This window comes from Carassius auratus, chromosome 31, assembly GCF_003368295.1.
Source record: "Carassius auratus strain Wakin chromosome 31, ASM336829v1, whole genome shotgun sequence".
Taxonomy (NCBI): Eukaryota; Metazoa; Chordata; class Actinopteri; order Cypriniformes; family Cyprinidae; genus Carassius; species Carassius auratus.
The window spans coordinates 4,143,076-4,167,160 of NC_039273.1; the positions used below are offsets into that span (position 1 = coordinate 4,143,076).

The 24,085-nt window shown below is 36.6% G+C and overlaps 3 protein-coding genes across 6 annotated transcripts; 1 reads left to right on the top strand and 2 right to left on the bottom strand.

Annotated features, from left to right (window-relative positions):
- Positions 1-1,511: 1,511 nt before the first annotated feature.
- LOC113050253 (transcriptional regulator Myc-2-like) lies at positions 1,512-4,614 on the bottom strand. The gene is made up of 3 exons (XM_026213044.1): positions 4,413-4,614; positions 3,018-3,560; positions 1,512-2,895 (listed from the first exon to the last, which is right to left on the bottom strand). The coding sequence occupies exons 2-3, from the start codon at positions 3,547-3,549 to the stop codon at positions 2,336-2,338; spliced, it is 1,092 nt and encodes a 363-aa protein (XP_026068829.1). The 5' UTR covers positions 3,550-3,560; positions 4,413-4,614; the 3' UTR covers positions 1,512-2,335.
- A 10,831-nt stretch (positions 4,615-15,445) lies between these two features.
- Positions 15,446-23,502, bottom strand: LOC113050254 (endoplasmic reticulum-Golgi intermediate compartment protein 3-like). 4 transcript variants are annotated; one of them, XM_026213046.1, is made up of 14 exons: positions 23,335-23,502; positions 22,980-23,050; positions 22,662-22,749; positions 22,173-22,307; positions 21,688-21,781; positions 20,867-21,032; positions 20,705-20,762; positions 19,700-19,714; positions 19,333-19,364; positions 19,148-19,244; positions 17,469-17,533; positions 17,059-17,195; positions 16,854-16,909; positions 15,446-16,259 (listed from the first exon to the last, which is right to left on the bottom strand). In XM_026213046.1, exons 1-14 carry the CDS (start codon positions 23,420-23,422, stop codon positions 16,180-16,182), a joined length of 1,182 nt encoding a protein of 393 aa, XP_026068831.1. In that variant the 5' UTR covers positions 23,423-23,502; the 3' UTR covers positions 15,446-16,179. The 4 variants fall into 4 exon arrangements, with proteins under 4 accessions (XP_026068831.1, XP_026068832.1, XP_026068833.1 ...); XM_026213047.1 differs by having other exon boundaries at positions 22,188-22,307; positions 23,335-23,501; XM_026213048.1 differs by lacking the exon at positions 19,700-19,714.
- LOC113050255 (reactive oxygen species modulator 1-like) lies at positions 17,871-18,939 on the top strand. The gene is made up of 3 exons (XM_026213050.1): positions 17,871-18,012; positions 18,488-18,618; positions 18,704-18,939. Exons 2-3 carry the CDS (start codon positions 18,488-18,490, stop codon positions 18,810-18,812), a joined length of 240 nt encoding a protein of 79 aa, XP_026068835.1. The 5' UTR covers positions 17,871-18,012; the 3' UTR covers positions 18,813-18,939.
- Positions 23,503-24,085: the final 583 nt, after the last annotated feature.

Consider the following 24,085-nt stretch of genomic DNA (forward strand, 5'->3'; position numbering starts at 1 on the left):
TCTTTTTCGTAATGATCTCACTTTGTCCACTTTCGTCTACAACTTCAGAACAGTTCAGGGGCCAAATGTGTAGATGACAGCACATTTACATCTTAGACTGAATGACAAATTCACAACGCAGTTTGTCAGGAGACTTTGCTTAAATTCTTTGCAAAGCATCCATGACCCAACAGGTTTAAGCACAAAAGATGAAAACAGAGTAAGCAATGGAGGTTAAAACCCGTTCTGACACATGTTGCAAAACCGTCAGTGCTCAGCCTCAACTTGCTTCTTTTTCTGAGGGAAGCGATAAAGGTCACTAGAAGTGCAAATGATGTATTATATCAATTTAAATGTATTTGAAATGTACTTCTATTTCTGTCATGACAAAGCTTATTTTTCAACATTACTACATTATTATTATTATTACTTATTACTTCAGAAATCATTCTAATTAATGGTCAACCGATATATCGCCAAGGCCGGTATTATATTATTTAAGTTAAGTTTCTCTAATTGGCAGATGTGTTCAAGGCAGGACTTTTATTTTGACAGCGCTGAGAGTCTGCCAATACAAATAGAAGTATATCTAATAATCAGATAGAACGGTTAAACAAAGGAATAGTTGTATACAGAAAGTATTATAACGAATGCTTTTATATTATTCGTAATAGAAAGGCAAACAATATAATACTTTCTCGTTGGCCATCAGCATTAAGCAAATACCCATTTATATCATTCAAACAAATCTTTGAAGGACAAATTAATATCTCATTTCACAACCTTGCAAACTTAGTAGAATCCAGCTGTGATGTTTGCATTGTTATCCTGCATGATCGCTTGTTCTCTGTGTGATAGTCATCCATGTTAATTGAATGCTTCAATCACTCATGATTTTAAATTATGTAGTGCTTTATGCATTTGCCCACTGTCATATTAATGTGTGCTGTATCTAAAATGAGTGTTACCCTTAGCTTTATTTGAAAATATGATTCCCAGTGCACGCAATCTTTCCAGAATACGGAGTGCCCATGGTTACAGTGGTTTCTTCCTTTTTAAATGTGAGAAATACTTTGCCATCTAAAGTATAAGTATGTTTTTTTTCCACATTTGCTTTTTAATCCATTGTCAAATTATTTCAAATTTCTTAAATAATAATAATTCAATTTTATTGGCTTTATATTGGCTATCTGCCCCCCTGCTTTCAAAGATATTGCATTAGCATCAGCTGTCAAAAAGCTGATATCGGTAGACCATTTGAGAAGTTTGTGCTCGGTGTTTCAATGGGGCAACTCCTACGCTTTAGTGTTTTATTGACCCACTGCAATCAGGGCCTTTAGACTTTCAACAAATGTCAACCCTGCCACCCCCTCACCTTGACCCACATTCCATCACTCAGACATTCCTGCTTTTCTTTAAAGATTTTATTATTGTGCAACTGTGTGTGCCTGCAATTTCACCTGTGAAGAAACCACACCTTGAAATCTTTTTTCTGCATGGTCCCAGTGAAAAAAAAAGATCCTAACAAGAAGTCATCTTGCTCAGTCTTTATTACTTTATAAAACAAAGTGCAGTTGAAGATGAACAGAACCTTTTTTTTTTACTTGCAAATAAACCAAGAAGAAAAAGCCTAAATAATTTATCATACACATTTAACAGGTGGTGTTTACATGAAAAAAAATCTATACAGTTGCCATTATGAAGGCAATAAAATAGCCAGGTTTCTTCCTGATAGAGGTAGATAAACATAGAAATGTGGAACATACAATAACTGACAGAGTAAAGACACGTGGAGTCAAAACAGAGTGAGATTCTAGTATGAATACACTCCAAACTCCAGACCTCAACCATAAAAGCTATGCATGAACATGAATCCAATATAGTTTATCTTTCCAGTCTGAACATCAACAAATGCAAACTTCAGTCTATAAAAACGTAATCATCTGCAAATTACATTCAACCCCTTATTTTTCACAACCTTTGGATCCAGCCCAAAATATTACAAGTGTATGCCAAGAACAAAAAGGCAGAATGTGTGAGGATCTTCTAGGGTTTCTTTTTCAAGGCAAACAATGCTTTTAACTGATTATACATCCAACATACAGTATATGAAACTGCTTCATATTAAGACTCAAGAACTAAATGACTTTTACACAATGTAAAGTCACAACACTGAGAACGTTCTTTTGCATTGACCATGCATGTTTCCAGACGGGGAAAAAATCCAGAATCTCCTCAGAGACATTGAAGTCTTTGCAGTCAGTCACAAGTGTTACAGTCCTCAAACCAGCAGGGTCCTAAACCAATATCTAGCTACCAAACCGGTGTGTTATTTTTTTTTTTTAGTCCCAGACCTTCACAACCTCTTGAGTCGTTTCAATCTGGCTTTCAACTGTTCTTGTCGTTCTAGAAGTTTCTCGGTCTTCTGCATCAGTCTACGGTTCTCTGTTTCCAGATTTCTGATACTTTCTTTAGCCCGCTTTAAAATTACCACCTTAGACGCCTTGTCGTTTTTGGACAGTTCGGGGACGTTGTCCCGCAGCCTAAGGAAGCAGTTCTTTAACTCGTTGCGCCTTTGCCTCTCCATCACATTGTGTGACCTCCGTCTCTCTTCTTCGTCCTCAGTGTCCACCCCCTGTCGGGAGGCCAGACTGCGAGAGCGTCCCGTACTCTGCGTGCTTCGGTGGGAGTCTCCAGACCCTCGAGAGCGTTTGAGAATGGGTGCAGAACAAGGGGAGGGAGGGGGCGGAGGAGAGGCGGGCCTTGGGGCGGCATAGTTGTGCTGTTGTTGGATTTCAAAGTGACAGCGCTTGAGAGCACGCTGCTGCTCACGCCTGCTGTCCTCCAACTGCTGCTGGTGTTGAGAGCGAGTCAGCGTGCTTGACCGCCGGACGGTCACAACATCAATCTCCTCCTCTGTGGAACACAAACAGTTGAAACTATGTTAAAGCACACTTAAAATGGTTTAAATTGGTTACAAGAAAAAAACACTTCCCATCATAACATAAAAAAAAAATTATGCGAATAAAAACACTTACCAGAATCGCTTGTGGAGGATTCTTCTACAGTGGACAGTGAGCCATAATCAGATGTGGACTCGACCTGCTCCTGGCTGTCCAGCGGTAAGTCCTCGCTCTCCAGAGCCTGACAGGCGAGCGCCACACTGTGGCAGTCCAGCATAGAGCCGGCGATCTCGGCAAAAATCTCAGTGTCAATATTGGAGAGCAAGGGACTCGTGGAGAGCACCGCTGAGAGTTTATCCTCGCTTGGTTTGTCTGTTTGCCACAGGCAGTCCTCCGAGAGCGGATCCAAATCCGCTGCTGTAGCGCTGCCGGTAAAGTTCCAGTCCAGTTGGAGAAAGTCGCTGTCCTCCATTAAAAGTTCAGATACTAACTCCAACTGATCCACCGTAGATAACCTCTTTGCGAGCCCGGCTTTCATCGGAGGGGATTGGGGCGGCGTGGGGATGGACTGCAAGTCCTTCATGAGACTCGAGCAGAACTCGTCGTCAAACAGCAGCGGCTCGGAGTCGCAGAACCAATCGTGCGATGGAGAGCAAGCCTGCAACATCTTCGCGGAACCTGTCAGAAAAGCGCACGAGAAACGAATCCTTTATTATGAGAGAACGTGTGCATCCAAAAGTACAAGTCCAATCTTGCTTTCAGCTAGCGAGTAAAAAGCGGCTCGTTTCTAAACGGCCTGCAAAGTGTTGTCCTTATGCTCTGCCGATTATAAAGTTGCTCGGCTCGCGCGTTCTTTTTTTATTCATGTTTACTATGTGGCTCCTCCCAGGTGGGCGGGGCTGTCCGACCAGTGCAGTGATGTCACAGAACAGCTGAAAAGGTCCCGCACGAGAGCTCTGTTCTGTTCCACGCCAAATGTCTCACTTTTTTTTTTTTTTAATCTTACATTTTACTTTTTGAAAGCTAATAACCCAAACCGAGCTAAAACATGTTTACGTTATAAAGAATTTCCAGTTCATGCAACTATTTTGCCTGACAATGTCTTCGACACTACTAGCGTTAATATCTTCAAAAGCTTATTTTCTATATTCCTGTGGCATTGATTAAAGTGATTTTACCCACACGAGTTTCCAAGTTTTGCCATGATAAAAAACAGACTTAAAAAAAAAAAAATCAATGTTCGTATTTGCAGGAATTATCAAACTGTTAAAATTGTATTATTTAAAAATAATTAAGCTGATACTTGTGTATATATACGGGGTTTTATACAGTTTATGATATATACACATTGCACAAAATAATTGAAGTTTGAGACAGTCAACTTTCCAACACGCTTTAACTAATTTCTCCACGAGGAATGCACTGCAAAAGTAAGCGAGAGGTTCACGTAACGCTAGCAAAATCATATGGAGGAAGCCGGTAGACACACCACATGCACGAACAAAAAAAAAAAAAGAAGTAACGTCTTACCTTTTTTCACAAACACTACGGCGAATAAAATCTACGGAAACCGTCTGGCAATCTAAAATAACTTTATAAAATGATTTTTAAAAAACGTTGAAAAAGCCGCAGATCCTCTTTTCTGCATGTCAGTGGCCACGCGACAGAAACTCACATAGTGTGGGGGTGTGGCGACGGATACGATGTACTGCCTTTTAATTCCTCCGCTTAGAAAACTCGCGCCAAATATAATTCGACAAATGTTGAATGAAAACACTTATTGTAATTATGTCTTATTATAGTCTGTAGCTTTATATGCAATAAAAACCATGACGGAAAACCGACTGAATAGCCGTGGAGGAAGGAAGGGAATATAGCACGGATCTAGAGTCCTCGCGGAGCGCTCGTACTCAATGAACCGTGCAATACCAAGAAAAAGAAGGGGGGTTGTAACTCACACACACGTGTGGTGTGTTCAAAAATGCCGGTTCTGGTTTGCTAAAGCGATAGTGTCTACAAAAAAAAAGAAAAAGAAAAAAAGGAGAACGAATTCTGCGATCACGTTGTGCTGTGGTCTGTTTTGGCCGGTAATGTATGTAAACAAGGACATACTGTTCTCAAACAGACACTCCTTATATACACAATTACAACTGATCTCGCGCGACTTAAAGGATAAAAATATTAACTTTAGAGGTACTGTAAGGCATGTGAGGAAGATATAGGCGTTGGTTACATAACAAAAGAATCGCATCCGGCTCAACACGTGCAGGGTAACCCCCTCTTCTCAGGTGGGAATGATTTATGAGTCTCCCGTGAATTCAGCATATGGGCGGAATCCTGCATTCCTTACAACTGCTGACCTCAGAATGCAACAACGAGAGGGAAAATAGAGTTCTCACACGTTATTTGTACAATTTGATATGCTCTACTTCTTCTTAAACTTGATTAAACTGCATTTATTATACATAATTCGTATGTATGCAGTTTTCATATTGTCGTATTAAAGAGACAATGTAGGAGTTTTGCACTTTTAAAAACTAATTTATCAGACTATTCTAATGTAACTTGATTTTCAGGGCATTCCAAAACACCTACGATCATTTAAGCAGTATTTAATTAAATTATCAAATTAGGCTATGTAGCCTATAAATAGATATATAAAGGCCTACCCAAAAATATATGTTGAAAAATTATATGCAGCAATTTTGATTGACTTTGAATGTATTGATAATTCAGAATACACAACACATTAGGTAAATGAGCTCATAAGTAAATCAAACTGCTTAAATGGAAAACAATTTTTTTTGACATTTTTGAATGTCCTATAAATGTTGCCACCTAGAGGCCACTGAATGAGGTTAGTGCACCAAGACCTAGTGAACTCCAAACACATGTACAGCATTACGACATTGCTCAGTTCACTTCTCAGCTGCCAGCCCCTGAGCTAACCTTGTGTATATGAACCAGGCCTTTAGTGTATGTTTCACACTTTGAGCCAGATTGCTTTTTAATTTTTTTTTGCCATTTTCCTGTGGATTCGTGGTAGAGCATTGCATTAGCAATGCAAAAGGTTTTGGGTTTGATTCCCAGGGAACACTGGTACAGATTAAAATGTATAGCCTGAATGCACTGTAAGTCACTTTGGATAAAAGTGTCTGCTCAATGCATAAATATAATATCTGCATACTCACTAATGAAATGACATGAATATTGCACAATGGACAAAGACTGGAGAGCAGTGCTCAGTAATTGTATAATTAGTATTAAGTTAATGCACATGAGATGCAACATAGCCATATCAGTTATCTATACACTAATTCAGTCTGCTACCTCATCCCAACCTACATTACACAATTTTTTTATTTTATTTGATTAATGTTTAAATTTAGACTGTAATCCGTCATGTCAGATTTGTCTGGGATAGACCTTCTAGAGAAATCTTATCGTATGACCGGTTTGTGGTGGTAATGTGGTTGTTAAACTCAATTGGAGGCATTTTAAAGTCCAAGACTGTTTAAATGTCTTACATCACTCATTCATACTGCTACTAGCTATCTCTAAAACAGCTTCTATATGTTGTCCAGCTACATGTTTTAGATGTGGAATTTAAATGGCTTTTGTTCATTCAACAAAGAATCCCATTGTTTGGTAGATTGCCTCATCAGCACTGCTTATGCAAATGTTGCAATTTTAAAGCCACGCTTCCAATGAGGTTTTATTTTTTCTCTTATCAAGACTGTATAAAAGAGAACCTGTCTAGACAGACATTCAAAGATAAGCATAAGGTTTGCAAAGACCACGTCCACACACTGTCATCTTGTTAACAAGCAAAGTTTACTTTCCCTTATATTTTATTTTCTTCTTGATGGCAGCTTGAAACTTCTAATAATCAATTAAGTGAAGTGACATTCAGCCGAGTATGGTGACCCATACTCAGAATTCATGCGCTGCATTTAACACATCCAAAGTGCTCACACACAGCAGTGAACACACACACACACACACACACACACACACACACACCCAGAGCAGTGGGCAGCCATTTATGCTACGGCACCCAGGGAGCAGTTGGGGGTTCGGTGCCTTGCTCAAGGGTACCTCAGTTGTGGTATTACTGACCCGAAACTCGAACCCACAACCTTAGGGTTAGAATTCAAACTTCCCCATAAGAGTATGTCAATAAAAAATGCACAAATTAAAAATGTTTACATATGCTCATGAAATGTAGTGAGCTCAAATAAATGAATCATCAATTGATGACAGATAACTGCACACTTTTGATTTTGTGAATGAAAGAATGAAACAGTATAAAAGCAACATTTTTTAATTGACAATGTTTTGGCTTTATTTATTTTTGTTAGTGCATTTAAAATATGACCGTTTATATAGCTTTTAGTGATAGAAGATTGGAAACTCTATCCATCTTGATTGTGTCACTAACTAAAGTATTTACATTTCTTAGCAAATGCTTTTTTTATATATAAATTTTAAAAACAAGTTCGACCTATTTGTGCCAAATTTTAACTGGTTTTAAAATAGCATCCTGAATTGGGAGTAGAATAGCCTACTATTCCTAATATTTTTGGCAGAAATAGGGTAGCCTATAAGCCATTCCGACTTCAGCTATTCTTGCATCTTGTGAATTTTACCTCAGGATAGCTTGACTCCGGATGAGCAGAAGTTTTTCAAGCCCAGTTACAAGGTGTTGAAAAGTGGGGTTTAAGATGGCATATTGTGGTTTTATGGTTCCCGCTGATAATATTGTCATCTTCAGCAAGGGCAGGAAGAGAAAGAAGATAACAAGAAACAGCACCTAACACTGTTCTCTGCAGGCAATCAAGCGTTGCAACACAAGCAGCCACAACTTTCCTTAGAAGCGCGTGGTGTGTGTGTGTGGGGGGGGGGGTTGCCTGTAAATCGGTGATAGTAACAGTTCTGAACTGTGAAAATGCTGCTCCTCAGGGGTCCTAGAGAACATCATGCAAGACAACATGATGCTCTGGCATATCTGGAGTCACAGACTGTAACTGATAGCTCACTGGAAAAGACCAATTCACCAGAAGCAGATAGAATCATCTTCCTGTGAGACTGTTACTGACTTACCTTCATCCTTCTTTCTTACAGAAAACTAAGGAAATAAGAGTATGTCAGTCATGTCACCATCTGGGTCAGAAAGCAGGGTATAAGTACTTTTTTACTTTCTTTCAGACCATTGATGCATGAAGAAAAAATGGTCATAAATTTTACCATAAGACTGTATCCAAATATGCGCTTTACTATACACTTCAAATACATCACCATTAATTAATGCATTTAGGCATGATTAACTGCAGGTAACAATAAGCAAGAATTGGTTTTTAGTCATTTACTTGGTTTATATCTATTTTTCTTTGCCGTTTTACATTGCATTAATTCATAGAACATAAACATAAATATATATAAAAATAGTTATAGACATACAAATTTCTGTAAGTTTAAATACATCAACAATTTATTTATTTGTCTTGGTTTATATTTCTATATTTATATTTATGCATTTGACAAATGTTTATTTATTTATTTATTTTTTAATCCAAAGTCACTTACTTTGCTTTTAAGTTGTAGACATTTCATCAGGTCATGCTTTCCCTGGTGAATGTTATTTACAAAACGACAAAAATACTATACTGAACATGCTTTCGTATGTAGACAGAACATTAACCAAGATTACTAAATGCTGTAAAATTGCTCTTTATTCATAGCTAATGTTAACTATTATATAAACTTAATATATATACTATAAAACCAATTTTTAATATTTTGAGTTCCCAGATTGATTTTATCTCAGATGTTAATATAGTGCTATCAATAAGATTTAAACCTTAGAAAATTATACAAGAGGTTGTGTCAGAGAAGTGGCCTCTCTTTACTGTTACACTCCGAGTACACATGACAGGTTTCACTTCTGCTTTTGATGCTCTGTCGATCTGACCACATACCACCAACAGTTAGCCTTTACTGGGCCCCTCAAGTGGGGAGGAATCAGTCAGTAAAACAGCTATGAACGTTACTTTTGCAATTCATTTTTTTTTATATATATATTTGAATTGACATTTTCCTTCCTCTTGGAGACTTTGTACTCAAAATGATGTTATGTAAAGTGAACAGGTATAGGCAAAACTACAAATCAGTGTGAATTTGCTGTTTTAAAGTAACAGTGTTGCTTTTAAAATAAATTAAAAAAGAAAACTCTGAAAATATTAGATTATACATAAAGTATTTGAACAGTAAGATTTTTTAATATTTTTTTTTACAAAGAAGTCTCATCAGCTCACCAAGCCTGCATTTGATTAAATGTTTATTATTTATTATTATTATTATTATTTTTTGAGCAGCAAATTAGAATATTAGAATTATTTCCGAAGGATCATGTGACTGAAGACTGGAATAATGATGCTGAAAAATCAGATTTGAAATCACTTTTACAAATATATTATAATAGAAAGCAGTTATTTTAAATAATAAAAATATTTGTATTTTAGATAAAATAAATGCAGGCTTGGTGCAGGAGAGAATTCTTAAAAAATAAAAACATTAAAAATACTGTTTAAAAAGTTTTGACTGGTAATGTGTGTGAATAAATAAATTAATTTAAAATAATAATAATAATAATATATATATATATATATATATATATATATATATATATATATATATATATATATATATATATATATATATCAATTTTGAAAATTGCTTTTGGAAAAACAAATTGGATATTATGGCTAGTTGTGTAGCCATAATATAGGCGGATAACTACAAATATAGTTAAAATATTGATCTTATTAAAAAAGTATAAACATTTTTGTTACATCATTTATTTTCTTCCATTTTATTGACCACAACAAAAAATTGCACATTTAAAAGCCTGACCATGTAGAAAAATATGGAGTTGCGTACCAAAGTTTTATATATCAAATCATTTACCCTAAATATGAACAATATTGTCTTAGCAACCACAAGTCATCACACCCAGCCAAATATGATGTGGAAAATAGAGATGAAATAAACACAGAATCTGACAGAAATAAATCAGATCTCACAATCAATCATTGATTTGTTTGGAAACACATGAGCGTCAGCAGGAGCGGTTTCTTGTGCAAACATTTAGAATGCAAAATGTCACACACTCACATTCACATCCATCCAGTAAGAAGACGATCAGAAGAACAGAAGGAGCTCAGTTTTGAATGCAAAACAGATGCACACACACACACATCACCATAAGAAACATCTGTTTTGTTAGCAGCGAGTCTCCCCATCTGACAGTGTACTAATGCAAGCCCTGAAACTATGTCCCAATCCGACAGTCCAAACCAAGGTCACCCCGGCTGGAGCCATTCCCACATTAATTCCCTGACAATTATAACATTCTTTCAAGGTTTATCCACAGAACCTGACCATTTGTCATTAAAGATATCAAACAGTACAGATGTCCTATCGTGACCAAAAGGACCAGCAAAGCAGTAAAACCGAGCCTCACATGGCTCCCACGTGAGGGGAACGTACAGGGGATGATCTGTTTTTCAGTCTCTTCCTTGAACTTAACACCAGTATGTTTTCTAGGAACTTGGGACATAAAGCTAGACTGTGTGGAGGAAAGTGGTGCAGCAAGAGGAAATATGCAGCGGGAGGGAATTCGATTTAAAGCAGAGTGAAATGAGAGAGGGAGAATGAGAGAGGGCATCACCATAGTACCTCCAAATTTAGACTATACTCAGAAAGAGTACCACAGAGTACAACCGACACTGCGAAGCCACAGCAGATGCCAGAGAGGTCCTGTATCAGCAGAACATTGCAAAGCACATCCGTTCCTCCTGGCCATGTAGGGCAAAGAGTTGGCACACATGCCCCTATAGCAGTTGGTGACCACAACTGACCCGCAACCTGACGCCACACATGCCAGTCAACCTCCATTCATCGTAGGCATCCGAAGCGACTTCTCAAGAACAATGTCTCACTGTCCGCTGTCTCTATGGTAAACTTGGTGTTGTTCCAAATACCTGATTCTTAAAATCACAAGACTGCTCATACTACATACAATGGAAAGAAATGGAAAGGAACAGTTCACATTTCTGTCATCATTTTGTGGAACACAATGATATTTATAGTAGTCCAAGCTGCCCTTTAAAACACTTTCTTGAGATACAAATGTAAACTGAAGCTTACTTCATTTTGATAAATTTGAGAGAAAATGTTTATATTTAAGTACATGCTGACCATTTGCGTTCCCTTCAAATCATTCCTTAATTTTTTTCCTAAACAATATAGTCTTACAGACATTCTTTTTTAACGAACCTGACACATTAACATTCATACTGAAAGTTTGCATGACTTACTCAAAAATGTAAATGGTTAAAATTACAATATACCTGTACATAACACCAAATTACAATCTGGTAAAAAAAAAAAAAAAAAAAAATCCATAATTGACATTAATTGGATTGCGTCATAATGTCTAGCAGTGTTCACAAGCTCTTCTCATGTTCAGCTCCCTCTGTGACTTACATAAGTGTCTCACTTCTTCCCTAGATTATAACATGCTGACTAATGAGTGAGGCCTAGGACTGGTGTCCTCTATTCCTTCATTTAACTTGCTGTTGGACATGACATATATTATATAGGCACACATATTCAAAGCAACTTACAGTCACATTCACATGCAGGATACCTTTTAACTGTTCCTTGGAAAAAGAACTAAATTTAGCATGGCTATCATCATGCCCTTCCCATACCCATGCTCTAAAGCTAGCTATGCCATATGTTTGACATCACATCATTTTTGAATAATAAATAATTTCTGCACTGTTTCAAGGTCACTAATCAAAAATGCTAATTTGACATTGATCATGCGACTCTTTGTACAGATGGTCAGATGCTCTTGCTTCCAACAAAGCACAAGATGTTCTTCAAGATGTTGCTGTCAGTCACAACAGTTTTTTCATGCATTGGACATTTTTAATATTTTAGACTATTTAGCTTTTCTCAGACTACTGGAAAGAAAACATCCAAAATACACATTTAAATGTCTATTTTATTATACTTTATTTATTTGCTGGACTTTATCTATGTAGAAAACCTTATGTATCTCACAGTGCATAAATAAATAAAATACAATGAAACTGACTTTATCCATTGCACTAGAAACGTATGCAAATTGGTGCATATTTAATACTCTCGGATTAAACACCTAGATAAGTTTGGTGGGATCTTTACCCTACTCACCTGTGGTGTCTTGCTAAAATGTAAAATATAGTAAAAAAAAAAAAAAAATACAAAATCTGAATTTTCACTCAAGCTGTTATGCTAACAATATAATACACAATAGAAATCTGTATAAAATTAGGAAAGAATGCAAAATTATGGAAGCTAGTATCCACCGCAAAATAAAAATTTAAGGTACTTGTGACTTCAAAACAATTTTGACTTTTCCTCCTCACAATTCTGAGTTTTGTATCTCACATTTATTTCTTGCAATTCTGACTTCCTTGTTTCAGAAATGCACAAAATCCTGAGAAGAAAGTCTGAATAAAAAAAGTCACAATTGCCTTTTTATTTTTTATTCTATGGCGGAAGCAATTCATCCTCATCAGTAACTTTTAGACCTTACAGTTGGGGGATCACAAAGACTCTTATTTGTTTTGTAATTTCAGAATGTAGGTTTCATGATCCCCACTTATCAACTCAACAGACAATATTCAGTTGGGTTGTAATCGATATTGCTCAAAAAAAGATGGATGGGCATTTGAAAGGGTGTGTGTTTGACAGTGAATGATGGAGCTGTAGTAACAGATGTCCCAGCAGCCGAGGCATGCTAAGACTCGTCAGGAGTAACTGCTCACTAACTTCTGTCCTATGCGCATAACTAATCTCTGGCCTGTTGTCTCTTCTAGTCCTCTATGTAAAGACTAGATGTCTCCTCAACACCCCGGGAGGTAGGCTACACGAGCGATCAATGAGCTACACATTGAGCATCAGGCATTAGCATAAGCCATGGCTGCATAAACTGTGAAGTTTCTCTCTTTGTATCAGTCTGTAATGATCTGCATGTCAAAGCTTGGCTGAATAATATGGGAGAGATTAGCTGCAGAATACAGCAAAGCAAAAAGTCCTGCAATGCTCTAAATGCAGTTTGATTTTTCCTTCTGCTCCATCGTTATTGATGGTGATGGTATGCTGAGTTTGTGTCATGGATTGACATATGGCCAGGATTTAGTGCACACTCAGCAATTATTGCTATCTCTGTCCGCCTGATTAATTCATTATTCATAGGGATTAGGACCCATGTAGCTTTTCCCAATGCTTTTGCTCAACATGCACATACATTTTTCAAAGCAAATGGTAACTAGCAAATAATATATATATATTAAAACAACCATAGGAAACTTTGCATGCAAAAATAAAAGAAAACTGTGGATTTCTTTTTCTAAATACAAAATGTAAATAATAATGAAAAATATAAATAGTATATTTGGTGTAAAATAAAACCAGGGTATGTTCTTTAAAAAGCATAACGGTTTAAGTGTACTATTAAGAGTCCAAGTCTGATGTAAAAAAACAAGTATATTGGAAATCAATATCACATCTTCAGAATAAAAGGGTCGAACCATTTTAATAACAATAGACATTTGAAATCCTAATCCTCCAAAATCTAAATCCTCAACAGGGTCCTTTTGTTCTTTCTATCATCTGTTCCTCTTTTTTCCTGCCCTCCCATGTTTCACAACGGTCCAGATATCAGACTCATCAGACAGTGAATTATATTGTTGCACAGAACATCTAATATTAGAGTTTGTCTTGGTTTTGCAGAGTTTGCAAACTGTCAAGCCTTTCCCATGTTGCACAAAGTGTTCTGATCTTCCCTATTTCTTAATATGCGGAAAAACTCTCCCACAGATAGTCTGGCAGCTAAACAATAACACACATAAGCGCAGAATTCTGTTATTCTGAACAATCAAATTTGTGCAACTGTACTAACTGTTTCATACTAACATACTGTTACTATTTCTGCAATGTAGGCTATAATACATCCATGTAACCTTTTCATAGCTTTCTGTATGCATGGAACAGAGTCCATAGAAATGCAATAAAGTATACACAACCCGCTCTGGTTGGACTGCATATTAATTCACTGAAAATGATAATCTAGCTAAAATCAGCATACTAAAATCAGTAGCTACACATACTGCACTGTGTGTGGTATCCTACAATGCAATGCCCTCAAATTGACTTTTAATTCACTGCATGATAAATAAACTGGGAGTCATATATTAGATGTGATTTTCAGCATCTTAATTCAACAGGAAAGTAACTTGATGCCACTTGCTAAATAAAGCGTGCTAACTCAGTCATGTGACAATATAGCATATAACTGTTAGAAAATCATTCACATAATGCATACTGTTTCACACAGTCTTACTAAAGTGTTAAGCAGTAAGCAGACTAGTATGACTCAAGTTCAGTCATTGAGTCGGGAAAATAACGTCTGGAAACATTTCCACGTGGAATAAATTAGAGAAAAGTCTCCAAGGGTTTAGTATGGACTTCTCATAACACCGCTTCACCAATTAAACGAGCCAAAATCGGTTTCTTGAATAGTTATGTTTCAGCACAAAAGCAGTTGTGACACACTTCCTGGAAATTACTCATGACAGCTCACTATAAACGTGTTCCCCATTTTATCTTACAAAATAAAAAATAAAAAAATAAGAAAAGAAGAAAAACGATTAGTCGTTTTTTGAGGGTCTGTGCATTTACAAGAATACAAGAGCTCCACCTAGTGGCCAAAATGACCTGCCCTCAGATGCAGGAAAAGGTTTTCTTTCACAGTCAGGTCTTTGTTCTGAGGAGATCATTTTGGAAAATTGTCAGTGGATAAGTCACATGAAATACTTAATACACAGCAAAAGGTCTGCCTACTTACAGGCCTTTAATTCAGAACAAGTTCATTCTCAGGAATTGGCTGTGTTCTCACTCATATTAGTGTATTACTAACTAATAACGAGCCGAACACACTACATAATTCACATTTTGTTTGAAAAAAAATTCAAGAAAAATTCAAACAACAGTATGTAACTTCTTGTCATATGACCCAGTAACGTTGCTTGTGTAATTTAATAATGAATCACCAAGAAGAAAAAAAGTTATTTTGCATTTTAAGCCCAACTTTGTCACTATTTCTCGGCAATTCAGAATGTGCAAAGGAGATTATCAAAATCGTGGTTCATATTGATTTTAATTCATTATAAATCAAGCCCAGAGCATTGCATTGTGGGATACAGTACTGCATATTTTGGTGATTTAATACACTATAATTACGCATAGACTTACAAAATGAAAGTCTCGGAAATAAAGAGCACAATTTAACATTTTTCAATAAAAACGAAGCACTTAAGATCAGATTTATAAAATCAGGCAAGATTTCTAATAATCTTGATGGATAGCGTCGCTGCAGTACATTGCCTCTTGTTTTCGAGATCCGAATTTAGGATCCAATTCAAGAGTTACAAGAAAACACACACTGTATTTCAGTGTTACATTTATTTCTCATTTTAAAAACTGCTTTGAACAATCAAAATATAAATAATTTTTTTCCCATACACAAAACAAACCGCCAACAACACATGACGAAAACACTCTCATACACCCATCTGCAAACACACACACACACACACTTGCAAAACACACACACCCCAGCCCCTGAATTTAGAGTTAAAGGTGCAATACGAAAAAACAAACAACATTTGTACAGACTGCAGTCTCTGTGTTTCAGTATCTAGTTTGTGTTTTCCTGTTGAGATCGCTTGTGTCTTTTCCAGTTTGACAAAGGCTGCTGCTTCAGACTCTTCTCTAGGGAACCCAAACTCATTCAAACGACTGTTAAAACTGCTGGTTTATTAGTCTGCCAAACACTGACAGTGTATGACAGGCAGGAAAACACTGCTTTTGTGATCAGGTAAGAATACAATATTTAAATAAACCATTGATGAAGGCCAAAATCTCAGAAATAAACTTTTTTTTTTGGTAGGGGGTAATCAATTGTTGCATCGGCGTGCCCCTAATGCGAGCGTTCGTAGTTGGCCAGTGTCTTAGTCACAGGTCCTTGTGCGGTTCCTGTGCTTGATTGCGAGGGGCCCGTGTCAACGGATACTGCTCTGTGGCCACAACAGGAAACAGTCCAGGGCTTTCATTGTGGCATCTTCCCTTTAAAAACACAGAAATTTCCAGACACAGTCATGCACCCAGTGTCCCTGTGGTGCTAGGATGCTTTACCCAGCTCGATCTTCTTCTGTATGGCTCTTGCGGAGTGGTATATCAAAGAATCGATGAGTCCAGCAACTGCAGGAACAGGAGAGATGAGGAATAAGTGTGCACATCTACAGGTACATCTGGAGAGGTAGACCAAGGTTTGCATGTTGCATTCACATTATGTACTCAGTAAAGCCATCAAAACAATGAAATGTGGTTTTCTTTTTGTGAAGTGCACACACACCATGCTTCTCTCAAATAACCTCATGATGTTTTTAAAAAGAATGGAAGGTGTTCACATGCATGCTGGACACTTGTTGACTGATTTTCCTTCATGCTTTGGGTCTAAAAGACTAATCTTTGGCATTTAAACTTAAGTCTGCAGATCAAAAGGTTTTTAAGATCATGAGAAACGAATTGAGTGAAGCATGTGGAAACTTGTGACTGTGCCTTTCTGAATGTTACAGTTGCTCTTTGCTGCTGAACTGGAAACAGTTATCTGGATTTTACACACTTCTCATGAACATGATGTGCACAGGGACAGTTCTGAGCATATAAATGTTCAAAATGCCACGGTATAAAGAAGCATTAAAAGGCGGTTTACAGCCTACATGCTGTCGTTCTGCACACACGGTGGATTTCTGTGGAAACCGCTTAAGCACAAAACACCAAATGAAATCTGACCTGTAAAAACACCTCCTATAATAGCACAGACTCCTGTTAGGAAATGAGTGAAAGACCTGTAGATGAAAACACATGAAAAAAATAGATCTAAATCATTCAACTCACATGAAATTAATCTGTTTCTTTCAATCAAAGTGAACTGAGTGTATGTTATGTGATTAAATGAAAGGTTAACAACTAAAACAGTTCATTTACTGAGACATACCTTTGCTTCTCTGTGAATTTGACCATCATGGGAGACAGTTCATAAAGAACAAACACACCAGGTAAACCCTGATCTCCAATCAGCCCATTGGCTACTTTCTCATGTCTCGTTACTGAAAACTGGTTTGTTTTAACAACCTAAAGTAAAGGACAAAAGCATGCTTTCTATTAACCTTCGCTTTATCAACACATATAAACAAATCAAAGAAAATAACTGAAGCATCCTAAAGAGTTAAAAGATTAGCATGACAACCATAATTTGTAGCTATACAGTGATTACTACTTCAGTTATTGTCAGTGCTGTAAAACCTTATTTATATATTGTCATAGTTAGCCTTTTAACACTGATTAACAATTTTTGTGTGTTCTGTTTTTAACCCCCTTATTTTTCTCATAGCTCAGCTCTCTTACCTCTCCATCTCCTTTAACGTATATCGTTGGCACAATTTTCACAAAATACTGGTACATCATTGATGCTGTAAAGAGCAAAAAGAGTGCAGAAATCAATCTTACATACAGGATCTAAACATTTTGTGTCAGCTAAACTTTTATTTCTAAGTAATACCTTAAACTCCTCATGCACTAGCAACAAAAACAATATGCTGGTATAACAAGGTTTCTGTTTTTTAAATATCAATGCCATGTGTTTATATTTTTTTTTCTAATCTTTATATTATGAAAGGGAATAGATCCAAAAATTGCCCTTTGTGTAAGAGATTATATAAGTACAAATCCATCATTAGGGGGCGCGCGGATCTCCGGTTTAAACACGTGATTGGTTCTACCGCTAGACGGCGCTGCAGCGCGTCAGAATCTTAAAATCTCCGTTTGTTCTTTTACCACCACCCACTTCCTCTCAAGTAATGGCGTCCGTGTGAAGCAGTCCTATAGCAAACATTGGACAATTTCTAAAAAAACGAACTAACCGAAGACCTTATATTGCCATTTAAACAAGGTAAGCGTACTGTCTTCATATTTTTTCCCCCAAACTTTTAGCGTTGCGAACATTACAGTGCTCCGCGAAGCCAAAGACCTTGGGGACATTTAACTAAATTAGGACTCACGTGCAATACATTTGCTCCTGTTTGTTTTAGCTTAACCGCAATATTTATGTAAACCTCCTAAATAAACCAATGTCAGTTCAGTTGATTATATAAATGCATTCCCTTATCTAACACGCATGTATGTGGTTTATCAGTAAAAACCTAGTGAGCTACCTAACGTTAGACAACATAGTTAGTTACTAGCAACGTTTTTATTGTTTCGACACGCGCCTATGCTGAACAAAAAATTGTAAGCTTTCAATTAAAGAAATGTGTGTGAATATATAAAATGTTTGTGTGTGTGTGTAACATATGTTAAGTATTTACATTTGCATGCTACTAAAACGATAAAAGACAAGCTAAGACAAAATATTTTCCTCTTTCCAGATGCCGGTGACCGTAGGACCGTATGGACAGACGCAGCCCAGCTGCTTTGACCGAGTCAAGATGGGCTTCATGATGGGTTTCACCGTGGGCATGGCTGCAGGTGCCATGTTCGGAACCTTCTCCTGTCTCAGGTGTGAACAACCGCTCTCACTTTTAGGATTATTTATGATATATTTAGTGGTACTTTTTTAACCAAGACAATTATGTTTCATCCAGGATCGGCATGAGGGGTCGAGAGTTGATGGGCGGAGTTGGGAAGATGATGATGCAAAGCGGGGGCACGTTTGGAACCTTCATGTCCATCGGGATGGGCATCCGCTGCTGAGATCACACTAATGCCACTTCTACAATTATAGAACTTTGAAGCATTTTTAGATTCATCCATTTGTTATCATACCCACATTCAAGGACACAGGTGTCAATAAAGACGGATTAAAAAGAATCAAATCTTGGCCTCGGTCTAAGATCTAATTGTTGATGGTTGCTAGATTCTGACACTTTGAGCATAACTGTAGGATTGACCTTTAGCAGTGAGCTTTCTGTGGAGGGCTGACAATGAAATGACCACAGAGAAGGTAAAGAGGGGCTCTTTAGATTCTGGAAATCATGTTATCTGGCATTCATGCTGATTTTTACTTTAAAGAAATGACATGCACTCACCTTGAGGTGCTGCTACATTAGTACCATCTAAAGGATTGATAATTCCAGGGTAGTCTTTGCCGAATGAAAGATGTTTGATGAAGTGCGTCATGTTGATCTACGGTCACACCAAACAAATTCTGTTAGGCCTAATAACTGTGGGAGATGGCATATTAATCTTATTGAAAAGAGGAGAGGCAACTCACATTGTCTAGTCCAAAGCTCTGCAGATCATGAACTGAAAATAAAGAAGAAAAAAAAATGAATTAATGTTTTTAAAGATGCACAATTTGTAAATACATCTTAAAAGAATTTAATTAGCATGTAAATCTGAACATATTTCAAACAAAGGCAGAGCGTAGTATGTTAAGTGGTCACAGATGCACTCGCTGATGAGAATCATGACAAATTAACGCTTTAAAGCCACTGAAGTGTCAAATCACAAACTGACTAATTGTTAAAATCTAAATCTCAAATTATGTGCAGAGAAAAGCAGAATTACTGATGTAGTAACAAGGTAAATTCTAACTTGTCTTGCATAAAGATTTATTAAAATATAAAAGATCAACTTACTTTCCACAGCATGCACTGCAGAAAGAAGAGAAGATAGTCACTAAATGGGTTTTGTTTTTGGAAACCATGTTTTCAGAAGAGGAATTTGTGACATCCACTGGCCCTTTAAGCTCATTCCAATGCAAGAGCAAAACTGTAATCGCCAAATTATCATCTCTCTTAATTATTTTCTTCTTCTGAAGGGCTATTGAAATATTGATTGTCACTTGAATCCAAGGTCTGTAAAAGTGTATTAATGAGTACTGTAAGTGCACTTCAGCCATTGGAAAAATAGCCTATGCAGGACCGAGGATAACTGGTGTTAGTTCTGTACCTTGTTACTTAGAAAGATTGTGAGCTTTGTGGAGGGGAAAGCGTAGAAACCTTTTTATCCCAAAGTTAAAAACCCAGACTTCCCAAAAATAATTTCAATCATTCAAAGCTTTGATTTACAGCATCGATGGTCAACACAAGGTAATGAATGTGTAGAAGAATTCATACGATTTTAAAGGCACACTTGCATGCACACCGACAGGATAAACAAAACAAAACAAACCTGTTCATCAGCCCAGAAACAAAGCAACTGGTCAATATAAAAACTGACTTTGAGCTGATTTAGATTCTCAGGTGCACGGACTGATGAACAGTTTTGAGAAAGCAGGCAGAAAAAAGCAAATATGCAAGACGTGCATTGTGTATTTCTCTACATAAATACAAATTCAGATCTCAAGACATTTGTACAGCACTGAATGGCTCAATATGCACTTCTTTGCATACTAAGAAATGAAAGGCTACATGCAGACAAATCAAACGTTCAGGTCTGACACATACTGGCACATGGGCTTGATGTAAAAGCAGTTTAAATTTGATGATAACATTAATAATAATCCAAATTTGTAACATAACACAAAAGGTCAAGTCCTTGATAATTTAATAGGCTAAAACTAATAAACATGCCTCTGCATCAGACCTAAGAGCTTTGATTTGTGTTAGATTTATACTTAACAACTAAATCAGAGTCTTTACCATGTACATGAGACTGCTGGAAGCTCTTTCCAGGGGCAAAATGGAAATTTCCTGCCACCTGGAGAAAGATATAGGAAATGATGTGTCTATATGATCTATAGAATGTACTTGAACCAAATAAACACACTGAATCAGAAATCAGATCACGGGGCTGCATGTTACCTTATTGACTTCCAGAAAGCCATAGACTTGACATCCTTCATTCTTCTGTTCCTGCATCTTCTGGCTGAAGCCCTCTCTCTTACACTGCTCAATGGTGTCAGGGTTCTTAAACGCCCAGCCACGCCTCCGGTACGCCTCCCGCACATCATCACAGTTATTGCAACACCTGCAGAACAACCAGTTGGTGTATTAAATCACGTCTAAAACTGGCCCTACATGCACCTAATATTAACATCAGGCACTGATCAAAAGCAGTTTTTATTACTGTCAACTAAAAGTATTTTTTTTTAAATTGTTACTTCAAATAAAACTGAAATAATATGAAATATAAATAAAAAACTTAAATGAACTAAATGGAATAAATATAAACCTTAATAGAAATAACAAAATTATTAAACTAATTAAAATTAAAAACCATTTCAAAAATGTGTTAATACTGATTGTATATACACAATAAGAGAATAATGGATTGCCATTTACACTTTGCATTAAAATGTCTTAAATACATTCCTTTTTTACAGGAAACATTGAAGTTTACAATGCAAACGTGTACGTACATTTTATTGGTTAACTGACAATTTGAACAAAGTGTGAATCCAGAGGCCCTGGAGGTCTTTTAAACTTCTAATTAATGTCTTCCACTTTCATTCAGCCAGGTGGTTATGAATTTGAGAAATTCTGACTATGTAAGCACCTGTCGATTTACCGGATCTTTAAAATAACTTTCAGAACTGGTTTCAAGCAAGCAGACAGACCGGTTCTACCAGCACCTTCCCATCAGAAAACCTGTTCTGCTCTGTTTGTGGCGGTGGAAAACTCACTTTAAATCCTCCGTCTCAGCTCCATAACAGCTCTCACAGCGGTCAGGATCCAGCTTACTGGTGTCAAACACCTCTTCCTCCTCCTTCCCCATATCTGCACAGAAAACAGAAAAGACAAGTCAAATCAAAGCATATATTCCAAAAATCTTTGATCTGTATATTAATTGCACATTTTGGTTTAAAGTTTTCATTATTTAGATTTTATTTTAGATATTGAATTTAATTATTTTGTTTTAAAAAAAATCACAAAGGGCAAAATCCAAGCCCCATAAAAGTAAAATTTAAAATAAAATGTTTTTTTTTTTTTTTTTTTACTTTCATTTATAAATGAACTATTCCTTTATTTAGTGAAAAGATTTAAATATAGCTTGAAGATTGCATTAATACATTTAAAGTTTCATGTGGAATCATTTAATTGGCATCTTTCAGTAACGATGTACTGTATGTTTTTCAGTAGTACATCAGAAAACAAGAGCATCACTTACTATGAGGATACTGACCGTGTTTTTCAGCCTCTGCTGTGACTGGCTGGCCATCTTTGTCGAGCCTCTGTTTAAACAAGTTATGCTCCACGTCTAGCTGCTGTTCCCCTGCTACATCCATGGCATCTATACTCAGATCTACGAAAACAAAATCACAAACGTTTAAACAATTCAACAACCAGCACAGCCAGAGAAAATAACTTCAAACAGCTGGAACAAATACCAGGATTTGACCATTTTCAGTTAGGTAATAAAGTGTCAGATTTATGACATGGATATGTGCTTGACACTTTCAGGTCCTTCGGAATCAATCATTTCACAGTATAGCGCCTTCTTTCATTATACAACTTCTTAAACAAGCCCAGTTCAAAAGATCATTTTCTACTTTCTTTGATTTGCTTTTATGGTTTTATAGTGTATTACGAACAACACGACAGTAATTTTTATCTACAGGTAATGCAAAACATAAATCGGAGCAACGTGTTTACTTACAGGCACAAGGCATGTGTGGAAATATAACATCAATGTTGATTCTTAGTTTGTCTCCTCTGGAAGTGTCTACAAATAGTTCAGGATGGACCTGAGAGATGACATCAAAGCCAGAAATCAAACATATTCCATCAAACTTTTATGAACAGCTCTAAAAACGCACAATAGTACTATTATTAAGAAAATATAATCTACATAGACAGTCACTACAGCCTCACAGATGTCATGAAATTGAGTTTTATATACATACATATATACATACATACATACATACATATATATATATATTATGCACAAGGTGGTGCGAAGTCATTCACTCACCTCTTTAGTGAGATAATACTGCAGTTCTGAGAAGAACAGAATCAGCATAATAAGTCCACTGATGATGGTCACTACAAAGTGAACGAAGAACATGTGAATTAGAAACAACTTCTTAAAGACTGAGCGACATGTTATTACAATCATGACTCTTTATCTCATACAGCTCTGGATTTATGCGTCCCAGTGACAATTTCCATTCACACTATGTTCATTTTTGAGTCATTTCATAATTATATGTGAAAATTTGAAGACTTTATGTTAATCAGCTTGTTCAGCACTGCTTTCTCCCCACGAGTCTTTGTGTATGAATGGCGCTCAGCACTTCTGCGGCTCTCGGTGGATATGTATCACTCACCCGTGGCTCCTCCACATGTTTTGATCCTAAAGTCCTCTAGAGTTTTCGGATAAGCGTCAAACTGTTTAAGTTTATTTAACGCATCCATTCTCCCTCTCGTACGGCGGTAACGCTAGCCGTCACTTCGAGTTCCAGTGACCCATTTCCGGTACACCAAGGAAGTGATGGAATCCTCTCAGCCAATCAGATTCCACCGCGTAGCTGGAGCGTCCCAGAGCCATAGAGCGTCCCTGCTGGGTTTCCACCCTCTAGCGGTAGATTTCTAGAGGGAATTTCTATTTTATATCATAATTCCTTATAATTACAAAAACATTACTTTTATAAAATATATGTTTTATACCTGATTTTAGGACCTCTTTAACATACTATTTTTATATCAACTTTTACACACCCATGTAATTATAGATAAACAAAAAATGCTCGAAATTTGGCTTTAATTAAATGCATATATGTTGAGATCAAATGTACATTTTGTGGTGTTTATTATAATTTTTTAAGTGTAATCAGATTTAATTTTGTTGTAATATTATTAATATTTGCCCAAAATTACTTATTGACTGACCCTTAAAGGTATTAGCAGAAAATAATAAAAAATGTTCATCTATGATGCATAAAAACCTTCAGGAAATCCCAGAAAACTGTTTTTAGAAAAGCAGTTGATTTCACAACTTTTTATACACATCTAAACTACCCACATCTGTACTTAATAAGGTCCAAAGCTGGGATGTTAAATATTGCTTTACATCTGATA

Coding starts and splice junctions, on each gene's coding strand:
- LOC113050254 (XM_026213046.1), bottom strand. CDS start 23,422: ATGGATGCGTTAAATAAACTTAAACAGTTTGACGCTTATCCGAAAACT. Junction 23,051..23,334: donor AACATGTGGAGGAGCCACGG/GTGAGTGATACA, acceptor TTCACTTTGTAG/TGACCATCATCAGTGGACTT. Junction 16,260..16,853: donor TATAGGAGGTGTTTTTACAG/GTCAGATTTCAT, acceptor CTGTTCCTGCAG/TTGCTGGACTCATCGATTCT.
- LOC113050253 (XM_026213044.1), bottom strand. CDS start 3,549: ATGTTGCAGGCTTGCTCTCCATCGCACGATTGGTTCTGCGACTCCGAG. Junction 2,896..3,017: donor ATCCTCCACAAGCGATTCTG/GTAAGTGTTTTT, acceptor TGTGTTCCACAG/AGGAGGAGATTGATGTTGTG.
- LOC113050255 (XM_026213050.1), top strand. CDS start 18,488: ATGCCGGTGACCGTAGGACCGTATGGACAGACGCAGCCCAGCTGCTTT. Junction 18,619..18,703: donor GGAACCTTCTCCTGTCTCAG/GTGTGAACAACC, acceptor TGTTTCATCCAG/GATCGGCATGAGGGGTCGAG.